The sequence below is a fragment of the Cotesia glomerata genome, linkage group LG1, assembly GCF_020080835.1.
Source record: "Cotesia glomerata isolate CgM1 linkage group LG1, MPM_Cglom_v2.3, whole genome shotgun sequence".
Classification (NCBI taxonomy): Eukaryota; Metazoa; Arthropoda; class Insecta; order Hymenoptera; family Braconidae; genus Cotesia; species Cotesia glomerata.
In genome coordinates this window covers 30,684,352-30,699,959 of record NC_058158.1, presented here as the reverse complement: position 1 = coordinate 30,699,959, position 15,608 = coordinate 30,684,352, and the positions used below count along the sequence as shown (strand labels likewise).

The following is a 15,608-nucleotide window of genomic DNA, read 5'->3' as shown; positions in this document are numbered from 1 at the left end:
GCACTTCGATCCATCTGCGCTCGCAATGTGAATTTAATATTGATTAATTTAGAGACGATGTAAGCGATGGATTTCTGCGAACAAACTTTTTCCTATATTTTTAATACAAAATTTTTTCATATCCGTTTTATTTGTGTTTAAAAAAAATAATTAAAAAAACTTGCGTTCATTTAAATTTTATTCATAATATAAAACTACTTTTGTTTTGAAAGTTTGATGCTTTACGCAGAAATTCTAACTAATTAATTTTACATTCAGAGAAATTAATTAACATCGACTTGAAATTTACAGTCAATGCAAGCTTTAATTTGATTTTTACTGAAAAACCTCACGAAATAAAGGCGTGGAATAATAAATTCGGTAATCTCAGTGATCATTAAAGGTTTAATCTTTTTTCGCGATACTCCATTTTAATTAGACCGATGGTATACAGTACATATTTGTTGTTCCTCTTTTTTTATTTTTTTACCGTCATTATTGTTGTAGTAGTATACATTTTTTTAGCACAAGATCGACGTTGTGGTATTATTAAAAATAATTGCCTTACAACTTTCTTTGTATTAATAAAATGGTTAATTCCCACAACATTTTATTTATCATCTTTTATATAATTCCACAATCATTATGCTCCTAAATTATAACTACTTTGATCTTCTCTAATATGTATGTTCGAAAAGAGACAAAAGTTCTGAATTCTTTATGAAGTTATTACTAAAAAAGCGTGTTTTTATTGCATATCTCAATATAAGAATTAATCATTTAAATTAATAAGTAATGATATATTTTTTTTTTATTTGTTTAAAGTCGCATAAAATACTAAGATCATGAGCGACTACGGTAGGGAGTAAACTTTTGTGGTTGGGCTCGTTGTATTTTTTTGGGCTGAGCAGCATAATACACTTAAATATTGAAAATATTCATTGGTATACGCCGGGATCGAACCCGGTCCAATGCTTTGGTAAGCAAGGGCCAGATCCGATAGGCTACTGCGCGCCAGGGATTATATTTATATTTTAATTTTTTGCCATTACTATTGATTTCGTAACGCGTATATGATAATTGCATTCCATAGTAATACAATTTTATTATGATGTTGTTTAATTTCATTAATTAATATATATTTTAACGTTAATTATTATAACATTACTGTATTCACTCTTTTATGAATTAATTGATGTAATTAAAAATAATATACACATTTGTATAATTGAAAATTTAACTTCAATATTTTATTATTGAGTAAACTGTGTTTTTAATTAAATATAATAAAACAAACTTAACATTTTATTTAATTTTATAAACACAATGAATTCAATTAATATTACGCGTGTACACATTGATCGTATTTTATTGAAATTTAATTAAACTAATATACAAAAGGTGCGTATCGATCTAACAGTTTTATTGTACTTGCTAAAAAAATAATTTCAATTAAAATAAATGTTTATGCAGAACAGATTAAAAAAGTTTGTGGCTTGGATTTAATTAAATAATAAATAAACCACGGCTAGGAGAAATATTTCAACGTGAAAACTTTCAAGTTCATTATTTATACGAATATTTTATTGGAGTTGTCCATAATTGTTTGTATAATTTTATTTTTTATTCGGTCAAACAGCTTTAAACAAATCGTGATAAATCAAAAAGTGAGACGAGTTGAGATGATATGACACACGGAAAAAATAAGCTTTAAAAATAAAGCCGGTATGGGGCGAAAAAGTGAACTAGTGCGACAGCGCAGGTGCAAACTGTTTCGGATGCATCTAGTCATCTTATGTAATAACTATATATATATATATATATGCAGAAAATTGCTTGTCAGTGGTTGTTTTTAGCTGTATGGTAGTAAAGAACATTCTATTCCAAGCCGAGGAGAGGCGTTTGTGTATTCATACCCACTCAGCGGCGAAATAGGGCTACTTGTAAACCACCGGGGCGGTCTGTGATGCCAAGAGTCTGAATACTTGTCTCGCACTCGAGTTCATCAATCATCACCGATAAAAAAAAATATCCTCGATTTACCTTTTCAACGTGACTTAGTATTATATAGGCCGGGTATCAACTCTCTAGTGTTATTCCGACACCTCTGGGGTTAATCGGTGTGATAATATATTTTATAAGAGAGATGCTGTGTCATTATATATATAATATATATATAGTGCCCGTCATAATCAACGAGCGTTGTATTTTATGAATAGATGCTTCTGTTTTACTTTTAATGCTCATTATTTTATTAACTTCGTTTTTACTTTAATGCGTTAAGTGTATCGTACTTGAACATTTTTTAAATTCATTTCCTTAGTCAGGAAGTAAAAAATAAGAAAAATTAAAAAAATTAAAGAAAGTAAAGAAGGAAAAAGTATACTTTAAATTATTAAAAAATTTCATTTCCTCCCATTAAAAATAAATTATTAATATTAGTTCTCAAGACGGGGATGAGCTTATTTAATAATTAAAAAGCTTAGAGAATTTTCTTGAATTTTAAAAATAATTAATAATTTTATGCTAAAAATATACTGAGTAATAAGTAAACTCGGTAAATATATAGATTAATAACAGAGTAATTTGGAAATAGTGAATTATTAAAAAACGTTTAAAAATTATACTTGTACAAAAAGAAGTCTCTGAGGAGTTTGTTAGTCTGAAGTTGAGCTGGCTTACTAATTTTTCTTATTTAAACTTCCATTTCACTAGTAGTGTCTCTTTCATTAGTTCGTGACTGAGTCCACTGTAACTATAACCGCAGCTATGCTAGCATATATCATCATCATTCTTATTCTTATTCGCATTCTCTTCTTCCTTTTCTATTTCTAGTTCATTTCAACTTAAACTTCTTCTTGGTTTCGCGTTTTGAGTTAGCGGTGGGAATCGTTAAGAGTCTATTCACGCGAACTCTCTTCGAAATAGAGTGGAAACCAACCAGAAGAAGAGTTGGATGACATTTTCCCATGGGCAAGTCCGCAAACTTTTCTCCGGTCTTGAAAACTCAAACCTTTGCTGGACGCTGTGAGACTCCACAGATATGTATACACCTCTTCACATCTAAATGTTTCTCTGCAGAAATCTACTTTTATAAAATCAAACAAGAAGGAAAACTCGGATTTTCAGTGGCAGGGGATTCAAAACTTGTTCGTATCAATGTATTTACTTTTACAGCCCATGTTGAATTGAAGCTTAAAATATTGCACTAGTTTTTTTGATGTAATTTAAAAGAGTAATTATTTTAAAAAATTGGATAGTTTTCAATGTTAATTTACAAAAGTAATATCTCATTGATTTATATTAATTTAATATCTCAGAAATTTATATTAATTTACTATATAATAAATTAATTAAATTTTTGTTAAAATTCTATGAATTAATTATGTTTTTTTTTGAGTAAAAAGTAGTGTTCTGTGAAGAAATTTATTGATATGGTCATATATGCTCACATAAAATTTTTTGGTTAAAAGTAGTATTGAAAATCTCTGACATTGGGCGTATGATAGCAGAATTGTTTCCTCACAAGAGATTTAAATTTTAGGTATCAAGTTCTGAAATAAAATCATTTTTTGATTATTTTGAAGAGGGTATTTGACATTGATTTTTAGATTAATCAATTGCTAAAACAATTTTTATTTCATACGACATGTCAATTAACGTACACAAATAAAAAATTAACTCCATTTAACCCTTCGTTGGTCGCGTCTTTTTTAGTTTCTCGCTCGGACTATAGCGAGTCTCTATAGGTTGAGTAGTTGTTACGCGGCGATTCGCTCATAGCGCGACCAACGAAGGGTTAAGAGGAAAATTCTTAAATTAAGTAAAATTTACTTACACCAAGTCAAATTTCTTAGCTCAAAAATTTTTTGCTAGATTCATGATCAGGAATTTCTTCAAAAAGATATTTTTGGTCTATTTTTTACTCTTGAATGAAGTTAATTATTTTATCAGTGTAAATATTTCTAATCTAAAGAAAAAATGATCAAAAAAATTTTTTTTTCATTTTATACGTAGTCTGATATGGAGATGAAAATTTTTTCGCGAGGTATTTATTTTTTCAGTGATATAGCTTCTACCCTAACTGTTATATACTATTTATTATTAGTCATCACATCAGCTTTGCGTGTTCGACAAAGTCAATCTTTTAGATTTTTTGAGAGCCGAACGCAATCCTCAATGAAAATAGAATCTCCTAACTAGAAAGAAAGCTTTTGGATTAGACCGAAGCAAAAACTACAAAATTTAACTTTTTTTTCTCGACCCCAAACCGTCTCTCTTTTATCTATAGTCAGAGCACCGGAAAAAGCGTGCTCGGAGACTCTTGAGACCAAGTTTTCCATTACTACAAACCAAGTTTTCTCAATTGAAATTCCAAGTACGTATTTTATTTTTATTTTTAAGGACACCGAGGGAGTGAGTCCAATATTTGAGTACTCTACCAGCGCCATATTCTCTACATCAAAGACACACATTCCCAGCATTACTGTTGACGTTAGAGAGTTGTATCGATATTTCTGTATGTGATGGGAACACATTTGGACACAAAGAACCTTCTAAAGTGGCTTAGTGTTAAACTTTAATGTACAAAGTAGATAAAAAAAATTCCATATACCGCGTTTCCATAGAAAAGAAAAAAAATAAAAAAAACTACATCGCTAAACGCATTTTTAAACCGCGTGTGAGTACGTGAGTGAAGTACCCGGTGGTAAGTGAAGGACACTCTGAAGTGTTGAGGCCCGGACGAGGATCAGGAAGAGTGTGGTGAAAAAACGTCAAAGCGGACAGAAGTGAAGAAATGAGGTACCATCCGCCAGTCATCATCTTCATTCTCTTACTCGGCAGCGTACGTGCGCAAGGTCAGTTTCTTCAAATTATTTTTATTTTTTGTACGCTAGTCTATATTTTTACAAAAAAAAATTCTTTTTTCATTGTCATGGTGACGATAATACCTGACATCGTAAAATTTCATTATCTTAATAGTTTCTTAAAAAATATTATCCTTGAGTAATTGAATACTGAAATGTATTGAAATTGATATTTCATCTTGATATATTTAACATTAAAATTAATTAATTTATTTTTATCTCAAAAATAATTTTAGTCAGAATTAACTTAATTAAATTTTTACGATTAGTAAGAAAATGAATTTACTATTCTAATGAAATTAGTTGAATATATTCTATTAATAAAATACAATGGCTCATTTTTTACAATGAAGAAAAAATTTTTCCTATAGTTTATTGTTATTTTCACCATAAGACAACAGATAGAAAAAATTATTTCAAAATATTTCTTAAATAATCTGTAGTCTCAACATCATAATAAGAAATTATAGAAATGGTTTCGACGTCATTTTTGTTTGGTCCTATGACCTGTTCAGATGTAATTGAGTATCGATTCTTTGCAACTAATCTAGTGTCTTTAAAAAACAGTGGCTATAAAATCTGTATGCTTAATTTTTTAATTTATTTATCGTTATCCCTCCCAAATGTACATAAAAATTTCTATCAATTTAAAGTGTAAATGTTATTCTTCCAAGGAAAGTTTTAAAAAATTAAAAAAATGTCATTTATTACTGTATTTTAAAATGGAGGAGCTGTCATCGGCCAATTTCCATCCTGTCGAAATAATAAACATACGTTTGTATAAAAAGCTTCAACTTTTTTCACTCGCATTCAAATCACTCCAATACTTGGTAAAAATTTGTGAACTAAAAAAAAAAATATTTCTATTTTCTGTACATCTATAAAATCTATTGTTTTCAAAAACTTGTAAAAGATGTTTTAAATATTCTGTTCTCTCAATTACACTTTCAAAAATCTCTCGCAATTGTGTTAAAATATTTTTATTGACATTTTTGTTCATAAATTTTAAATAAGCACATTGTTTGTTTTTTTATTTACTTCTATTTACTGGGTAACAGCAAATTTTTTTTTTTTAACTAAAAATCTTTCACATTTTGTCAAAAATGACACAATTTAATAAACGAAACCATTTCTTTAATTGTCTCTGCGTACAAGCCATAATTATTTGTCTGTCACGTAGAAATGAACCGGGTGTATTGTATTAATACTTAGATTAACAGTACCTATATCGTTTAAGATAAATTAACCGTTCGCGTACCCACGCTAAATAGTACGCTCTACTGAGACATGTTGCGGGACTGCATTACACCTTGCACTATTGACCCAAGACCACTCATTTGCACGTATCATTATGAGATTGGATGGGCACGGGTGTATCGGCAGTAACGAGCGCCGGAGCATACCCGAGCAATTATGGGTCAAGCCAGATGAGACTTGACGTTATCTATATATGTATATTTATACAAGTCCGTGTGCTTGTGCGTGAGTATAGGATCATGATACGATATGCAGGAAACCGTACCCGGTTTGGGGTTCGTTGCACACTCGTTTATACACTACAATTACTAATCTGACGCGTGTCTTTTTCGTACTTATCTTCCAAACACGTATTATAATACATACAAACGAGTTTATGTGGCCACCGTGTGGCTGCGATACACTTAATGAATTAATATATTGATTATCGATAGAGCTCAATATTTTTCAATAGCAGACAGTCGATTGCGGTCAAATTCATTCATTAGAGCAGCCGAATTATGTGCAATTGGTTATTTCAATAGAGCGTAATTATTGATTGGGTTTATTATGAAAGCGCTTTAAGTGGAAAATTTGGGTAACAGTATTAGAGAAAATTAATTTTATCTCGTTTAAATAAAACGCGATAATAGGATAGTTCAAATTCTCGGTATGGCTTTCATTATTCAACGGTTACTATTTTTATAAAAATGTCAAGTTATTTAAACCATTTTATTAAGTTTTCAATTTTGTACTGATTAATTATAATTGTTTTCATTGATCCATTACATTTATGTTTGCATATTACTTATTCATACATTGAGAGAAAATTTTAAGAGAATATTACTTAAAAGCTGAGTTATTAATTCAACTGATGAATTACTTATAATCAAGCGACTTGAACAAAGTTAATAATAAGTTCAATGATGAAAAAGAAAAACGAATAATAAGAACTTTTGTTAGTGGGCTTAAATTTAGCGTTGTTAAAGTTAGCAAACAATCACTTTATTTTTATATCGGTGGATATTATATAAAAGATATTATTTATTATGTACAGTACTGTTCAGTTAATTGAAAATTTTTCCATACTTCGATCAACCGATTTCGCTTTTTTTTTTTTTTTTTTTTTTTATAATTTTGCATTTTATTACGACACGTTTCCATTTAACCCGTAATATTCGTGAGAGCGAACAATTTTCAGTAGAGGAGCGCCGGAACACCTGACAACTTTTCGTTTCAGCATTGCAAATTGTTTGGCACAAGTTCCGCTCAGTAGCCATCAAATGTGTTTCAATTTACTCCATTTTTACTTTGCTCACAATACAAAGTAAAGAGTATCCTTTCTTTACGGTAAACATTTTTTTCCATTTTCATCTTGAATTTTTCTCTATTTACTGTTGGACTCATCCGCTGTATCGGTTGTCCTTTGAACAAGCTTTTTTATTTTATTTACTTTCCTCATTTTTTTCCTTTCCGTTTCTTTTTTTGCCTAACAGAAAACTATCATCAGAAAGAGCAATCCAACTTTAATCAGCGTGACAACGTGTGCTTTAAAATTCTTCCTGGCTCTCAGCATACTCGAGTTTGTCATAAAATATTTAATCATCTCATGAGATAATTATCCGGCTTTCAGAATATTTATACTCACACAACATATACATCTTTATATCTGTACGTTTGTAAAGGGAAAAGCTCCATCAATAATGACAGTAATTTTTTAAGGGTATTCAAATGATATTTTCTCTGTAAGACGGGATTGGAAAAAAATATGAAAATAATTACGTTATTTAATGATCGATCATTGCAAGCAATTAGAATAATTTTCATATAAAATTACTATAAAATGTTAAAGGCTAAAAGCATTCAATTTTTCATTTTTTTATTTTACAAAAGAAATATTTTCATGCAAGATATAACGCTCCAAAAGTTTTTCTATTGAATTATCTATTTATGCATCAATACCTTACAACTTTAAACGTGAAAAAATAAATTTTATTTTTTGGAATAGAATTTTTTTACTGATATTCATAAAATTCTTAAATAAAAATAATAATATGAATGCATAAATATCAATTATAAAATTTTTTTTTTATTTAAAATGATAAAAATTGATAACATAGATAAAGATTAAAATTAGCCGCTCAACTGAATATTTAAATAAAACTTTGCAATTCATTAAAACAAGAAATCAATACCTAAAATATAAATTTAATCTGTTATATATTCTTTGCATATTTCAAAAATATTAAGCATGCAAAGCAAATCATATCTGAAGTAAGCAAAATCGAAGTAATAATGGATGAGTTTATAACCACAGTAATTTAAAAAACAATGAACGGTATTTTAAATTATTTGCAGATAAAGATTAATTTGATATTTTATCATAAATTTTTCATTATTGCACATCACTATTTTTGTACAATTTGAATATTTTGTTCTATTAAAAAGAATTTTACTTTGCTGTGTCAGTTTAAAAATTAAAAAATGAATTAAGTACAGTCAAATTAAAATATTTCTATATAATAAAATTTTGATAATATTAAAAAACTCTTGTGTTCAATTTAAAATAAATTTTGTTATTTAATTTCTAGAGAAAAAAATTTATTTATCAATTCAGGTTATTTAAGTTATTTTTTTCTTAAGGAAAAACCATAACTTAATTAGTTTATTCGACACAAATATTTGCTTTTTTCTGTGCATTGTATTCGCCGACTCTCTAACAAGCAAGTTATGGCGCAGAACACATAATGTACATACGTAAGTATAGATAAATGTAAAGTCCTTATAGACCCGTGAAACTAAGCTGAAGCATTCGGTAATTGTATATGCGATTATTGTACGCACAGTGGATTATGTGGTACACGGATTATCGCTTCGAGGGCCAATTAACGGCAAAATGTTTCCCCGTTAATACACTATGCTAAATTATCCTTAAGCCGAGAGAACTTAGATCGTAAGTCGATTAGTTATTTATTAATTCAGCTCGGATAATAAGCTCATTTGTAATTCTATCGAGCACCGCATTACATTTGATCTTCTGACTTTAACATTGACTCCTCACAGGAAATTTTACTACCAATATTAATTATTAAAGTAAAGTACATTTATCTTTAAACTCTTTTACTCAAAAGACTTTTTATTTCTGTATCAATATTTTATTTAGTAGAAACGTTTCACGAACGATTGCGACATAATATTTACTTGAATGCACTTTGACTCTATTTTTGTTATTAAAAGAAGCATTTTATATATGAATAAAAGTATCCATTTGAAAGCTTTACAATCTAAAGTGCATTTACATGATCGATACTGAGTGCATTAAATATCAATCTCAAAGCACATAATTTAATTATTTCAATTTATCTATAAGCATTGTTGGCTACAAGCGAAAGAATAAAAGCTCAAACTTTTCATTTTTTGTCGGGCATAAAATTAAACCAGTAAAGAAATGTGAAACATGGATGAACAAATAGCATTTAAATATTATTCAACAGAAACTAATCGAGCGAAAGAATAAAATAAATAAATGGTTAGAATAAAATTAACCTTAAGTATATTAAAGTAAAGTTTCAGCGGTTTACCTCACAAAGTTACGCATTTTACATTGACTTTTATTCAGTCTATTTGATTATATACCTTTTTTACTTAAAGTCGACAAGTGGATTCGTGTAGCTTCGTGCTTGCACTAGGTATCCCGACTAATTAAATTCCTGGTAGTCCAGAGCCTTGTTACGAGGTCAGATGATACAGAGAGAAAGAGAAAGAGAGCACCGGAATAGAGAAGGAAACGCGTTAGTTGATTACTCCAATGATTCCCTTTATATTCTCTTGAACCGAGAGAGATCTTCGTGTCTGCATGTCTAGCTACGTTGATACGAGCTTGAGATGTAAAACGTACATTGTACATAGAGTGCATAAACATGCTATAGAAAATTTTACCATAAAAAAGGCTCCTTCTATTCTAGTAAAGTCAATTTTAATGTCGACAAAAATAACAGACGTAACTTTGTCATAATTTGGCTTTATTTAATTCCACTAAATAATTATGATTATCTTTGTTCGCCATTTGTTTAAGCACTCTAAAACTCAACATGATAATGTAAAATCAATACCACAATGTCAAGTATTTTATTGAAGTTATTTTTTAGTTTATTATATTATCATCTTCATCTTCTTTTTTATTTTTTGTTTCAAGATTAACTATTAGTATTAAAGTTTAATAAAAGAAGTTAAGGGTAAAAGAAAATCTAGAATTTACAAGGCACTTTGCGGTGACCCAGAAACTTATCTTGCGATCTTTGGCCGTGTAATGCTTTCGAAGGGATATCTGCAACCCAATAGAACTACATATAAAAAGGTATTAAATTTTTTTACCATTTTTTTTCACTTGTTTTTTAATTTCTTTCATGATTATTATGATTATTACTTTTTTAATGAATAATAAATGTGTGCTCTCTTTAGTTTGAAGATAATGCATACCGCATAATAATGCCGGAAATCGCGTATTGCTTATTACTTTAAATGATCATCTCTGTTAATTAAATTTCGTCGGTGTTATATTTTTTCCCGCAGCACATAACAGTATATAGTAGTACTGTTTTACGTACTGCTGCCTTTACTCTGAGCTTTTTTATAGCAAATTTTTTGCTGCGATCTTGGAAAATTATTAAATTTAATCTCTGATTATTTTTATACTAAAAAATATTCATATAAAATATTAAAATTTTTATCATTATTATTTTATAATTAGCTTACAACCGAATTAAATGTGAAAATATGAATATGTTGTTTAAAAACTTGAAATATGATTTATTATCCTTAATCACCTGAGCGAACATATTTATTTATGTCCAGAAGGTTTCGACATATTTATCATTTCAATATCGAAGATAAATAAAGATGTCATCTGCAGAAACTGTTCTGTCAAATACAGTCGCATAGATCTAGATACCTCCAAGCTAAATATTAGCATTATGAAAAAATTTACATTTGTAAACTCAAATATACTTGTTTAACTCCCGACAAACTTCCATTTATCCAGATCTGACAGTTTATTCAACGAATAATAATAAAATATTTTTCACTGCTACCGTGAATTAATATTCAATGGTTACGTAGGCACAGTAAGAGTAAACAGGATAATTGGTGCTAAATATAGTGGAAAGAATAAAGAGTAAAGTGCTGATGAAAAGTAGAACGACGACTCTCAAGAGTCGGAAAATATATATGTCGACGCTAGGGCAATGTTCATGTATTGCATGTACACATATATACATAGATACATATGTTTGTTCACACGTGCACTTTACTCCACCTTCATCCTGGTCACCCAGCATTTCACCGTCTCGACGTAACGTCAGATTTAACCTGCTCGTCGACACGCGATCCCGTCGATTTTTTCTCCGCCATCGATCGACATAATTCTCTATTCTATATTTTATATTAAATATTACGAGGTCGCGCTTGTTTTTATCATTAACGTGACTTCCTTATTTTTTAAATAACAGAGTTTTCGAATATTAATTGACACTTGAGCTCTAAATTTGATACTAAATATTGGATTTGTTATTTACTGTAACACCACACGAAAAAAATTGAACTATAATAAATACTATTCCAAAGAGTAAAATCGTAATTTCAATGATTAATTTGTGATATTTATTATTCAAATTCAACAATTATATAGCGAAAATACCTTTGTAAACAGTTATGTAAATGCCAAAAAAATTAAAATGCCGACCCAGAGTCTGAATTACTGTTTGAAGCATTAAAAATTAAGAGGAATTTGAGCATATTTTATAATTTATTTTTTCATGTTCATGAATATTCTATGAAATAGAAAAATAACCTAGTTTGTCTTGTAAATCATTCAAAAAAATTAAAATTCGATAAAGAATCTTAACAACATTCTCTAAGGACAGTTTAAAATATTACTTCTCATCCAGATGGCAATAAAGATACCTAATCACTCTGTTCTAGAGACGTAATATGCACGCAAAATGTATTTATGATGTTGCACGTAACGATATGACCTGTACTTAACGCAAATCGATTGTCAGTTACTGACTTATTTTATTTGATACAATTTTTTTTCAAACTGTCAGTTCTTAATTTTGATTTGAAATTTTATACTAAAATTGCATATCTATTAAGACTGGTATAAATTTGAATTCCCGAGTCAAAATTAAAAAAATGATTTGAGCCTCTTGTGCCTCCTTTCTTTTGTTGTTGGGTTTGCATGGAAATTTAAAACTGTATTTTCACCCTCATCGGCCTAAAAATAGGCTGTTGAGGTCGAAATCACAGTTTAAAACTGTATTTTGAGCCTAAAGATTCTACCTCGAGGGTCTGTAGGTTGTTTCCATCTTTTTATTTTTTAGAACATATAATATTTTTATAATAGCAAAAATTTTATAATTAAAAAACTGGACTTAGAAAATTTTTAACTTTTATCGTTGCAAAAAATTTTTCAAGTGTAGAGTTGAAATAAAAATTATGACTATTGTAATTAATGTTGCAACAATTGATCAATAATCCATAAAATATACGGACGGTAATAAGCAATAACATCTCAACTTAAACTTTTTCTAATATTTATCGTTAGCATATTTGGGTTTATATATGGGGCATTTCATGCCAAATCGACTACTCTTGACCTCGACGATTTTCGATTTCCTGAAATTTTTGTATCTTTCTCTACCCTACTGAAAAAAATTTTTTCAAATTTTTTTACCCAACCAAAAAAGTTACGAGTTATTTAAAGAAAAATATGTTTTTTTTTTGTTAAATAACCATAATTTTTTTGAAAATTGACTTATTGGGATGTTTTCTTTTTTTAATTTTTGTTTTAAAATGTACTTTTTAGAAAAAAAAATCAAAATAATAATTTGGATTCATATTCTACGTTTTTTTTTTTTTTTTTAACTTTTGGAAAAAACGAAAATTTGGGGATGATGCTCATTTTTGATTTCCGATTTATTTTTTTTTATAAAAAACCATTATTTTTTGCGAATTTCCTAAAATTTTCAGAGTGGCATTTTTTTTTTTCTATTGTCTTTTTTAGAAATGAAAAAAAAATTTTTTTTTTCAATGTTTGTTTTTTGTTATACCACTGAAAATTTTTCAGCAGATTTAGAAAACTTCAAAATCCGAGAAAAAAAATTTTAAATGACAATCATCGATAAGATTGGATTATTTTTTTTTTTTTCAAAACTATAGTCTGATAGTGAGAAAATACTCAAATTCTCCTGAATTTAGGATATGTAAATTATTTAAACGTGTAAAAAAATGAAATCACATTCCATTCAAGTCTACTGTTTATAATTCATTCAACAAAAATATTTTTTGCTGTGTAAATGAAAATAATTTCAAACAAATTTTGTTTGAAATTAATTACCTCAAAATTTTTGAAAGTTCATGCGTTGCTCCAAAATGGATCAAACAACAATTTCATTTTTTTCTTGTTGCATGTAGTTTTGGAAAAAAATACCAAAAAAAAATTGAATGCTTCTTTTAATTTTTGATCTGACTTCATTGAAAAATAATAATCAAATCTTTTCGATGATTGTTATTTTTAATTTTTGTTTTTATTTTTTTTTCTCGGATTTTGAAGTTTTCTAAATCTGCTGAAAAATTTTTAGTGCTATAACAAAAAACATTTAAAAAAAAATTTTTTTTTTCATTTCTAAAAAAAAATAGTAAGAAAAAAAATGCCACTCTTAAAATTTCAGGAAATTCGCAGAAAATGCTGAAATATTTTATAAAAAAAAAATCGAAAATCAAAAATGGCATTTATCCCGAAATTTTCGTTTTTTTCCGAAAGTTTAAAAAAAAACGTTGAATATGGATCCAAATTATTATTTTTATTTTTTTTCTAAAAAGTAAATTTAAAAAAAAAAATTTTCAAAAAAAAAACATCCCAATAAGTCAATTTTCAAAAAAGTTAAGGTTATTTAACAAAAAAAAAAAAAAAAAAAAACATATTTTTCTTTAAATAACTCGTAACTTTTTTTTGGTTGGGAAAGAAAATTTGAAAAAATTTTGAAAATTATTTTCAATAGGGTAGAGAAAGATACAAAAATTTCAGAAAAATCGTCACCATATAAATTTAGCTTATGAGAATGACATGTAAATCAACTCATCGGTCTTACGGTGTAGGGGTTAGTTATCGGTCTGGCAAGCGCGCGGCTCGGGTTCGAATCTCGGTTAGAACGGATTTTGATGTTATTTCTATAATTAGCGAATGTTAGGTTTAAATTAAGAGTCACACAGTCTGAATTTGCGATAGCTCTTCAATATAAATAAAATATAGATATGACATTGGCAAAATCCTTTTTTTATCATTTTTTATCAAATGGCATGCGCCGGACATAGCATGCCGCTAACAGCAGCTATTTTTATCTGAATCCATTCCCCTTTCCTTTCTTTCCCCTCGCCTACATCGTATTAACCAATAAAGATCTTTTTTACGGTAGAGATGTAGGCTCAGTAGGCTCAATTGATGGTTCTAAAACGGTGATTTCAGCCTAATTTTGGTAAAAGTGGACAAAAATACCATTTGTAGGCTGAAATTACGGTTCTGATATACGCGTCATCATAGTCGAAAAAATCTAAAACCATAATTTCAGCCCATAACTCCTCGAGTAGGTTGTGGAGGCTCAAAATATGTTTTTAATTTTGACTCGGGTTATAGCGATACAATAATTGTGTCATTATGGTCCTTTAGACAATTTTTAACGTACACCATTTTTATCATGATAAAAACAGGGTAGTTTTCACTCTATAACTTTTAATAAATATCTTAAATATCTATTTTGCTGGCTCGGGATTTCTAGTGGGTCAGAATTATCAATTTTAATTCAAACTTAATAACAGACAATCCTGGTATTTTTTCAAGTTTATCTTCGATTGGTAAAAGAAATATATTTTATAGATATTTTTATTGAATATCTAAATTTTCCACAAGAAATGCTCGAATAAACACAAAATAAATGCTGTTTGATTATTGCGGAATTATGAGGACCAAATAGTGTAGAATCATATATATACGTAAAAACAAATGCTTACCCAAATGCTTAATCATATAATATACATTTATGAAATCATAACGATCTGAAATCAGCAGCCGCCGGCACTAGGAATCTCTTTTGGCATATAGCTCTTTCTCTCTACTCTGTGCTGGCTCACCGTGTAATTAAGCTGTTTGTATTGTATGAAAGCAAAGGGGACCGTGACTCAGTCTCATACTACCTCTCGCCATCCCCTAAGGCTAAGAGGACCAAAATAACGGGGTGTTTCTACAGCCGCTCGTAGCCAACACCTTCTTTACTTCCCATTAAAATGTTCCTCTCTATACACACACGCGTATTATGCTCTTAATTATCCTCTACTTATATTTACTTAGCTTTTATTTTATTATTCCTTTTCTCTTACTTTCGTAAATTAACTTTTTTTTTTATTATTTTTGTATACAATTTTGGTGTTTTGCTCCCTCTGAAATAATATTGCTACGTCGACTATTACTCA

The 15,608-nt window shown here is 28.8% G+C and overlaps 1 protein-coding gene across 6 annotated transcripts in view; it reads left to right on the top strand.

Moving 5' to 3' along the window:
- The window catches only part of LOC123275439 (nephrin), a 221,775-nt gene that overhangs the window by 48,086 nt on the left and 158,081 nt on the right, over positions 1–15,608 (top strand). For all 6 annotated transcript variants that reach the window (XM_044743575.1, XM_044743578.1, XM_044743577.1 and 3 more), the window contains one exon: positions 4,384–4,838. In XM_044743575.1, coding sequence (XP_044599510.1) covers positions 4,778–4,838 — 61 coding nt within the window. In that variant the 5' untranslated portion in view covers positions 4,384–4,777. The remainder of the gene's footprint in view (positions 1–4,383; positions 4,839–15,608) is intronic.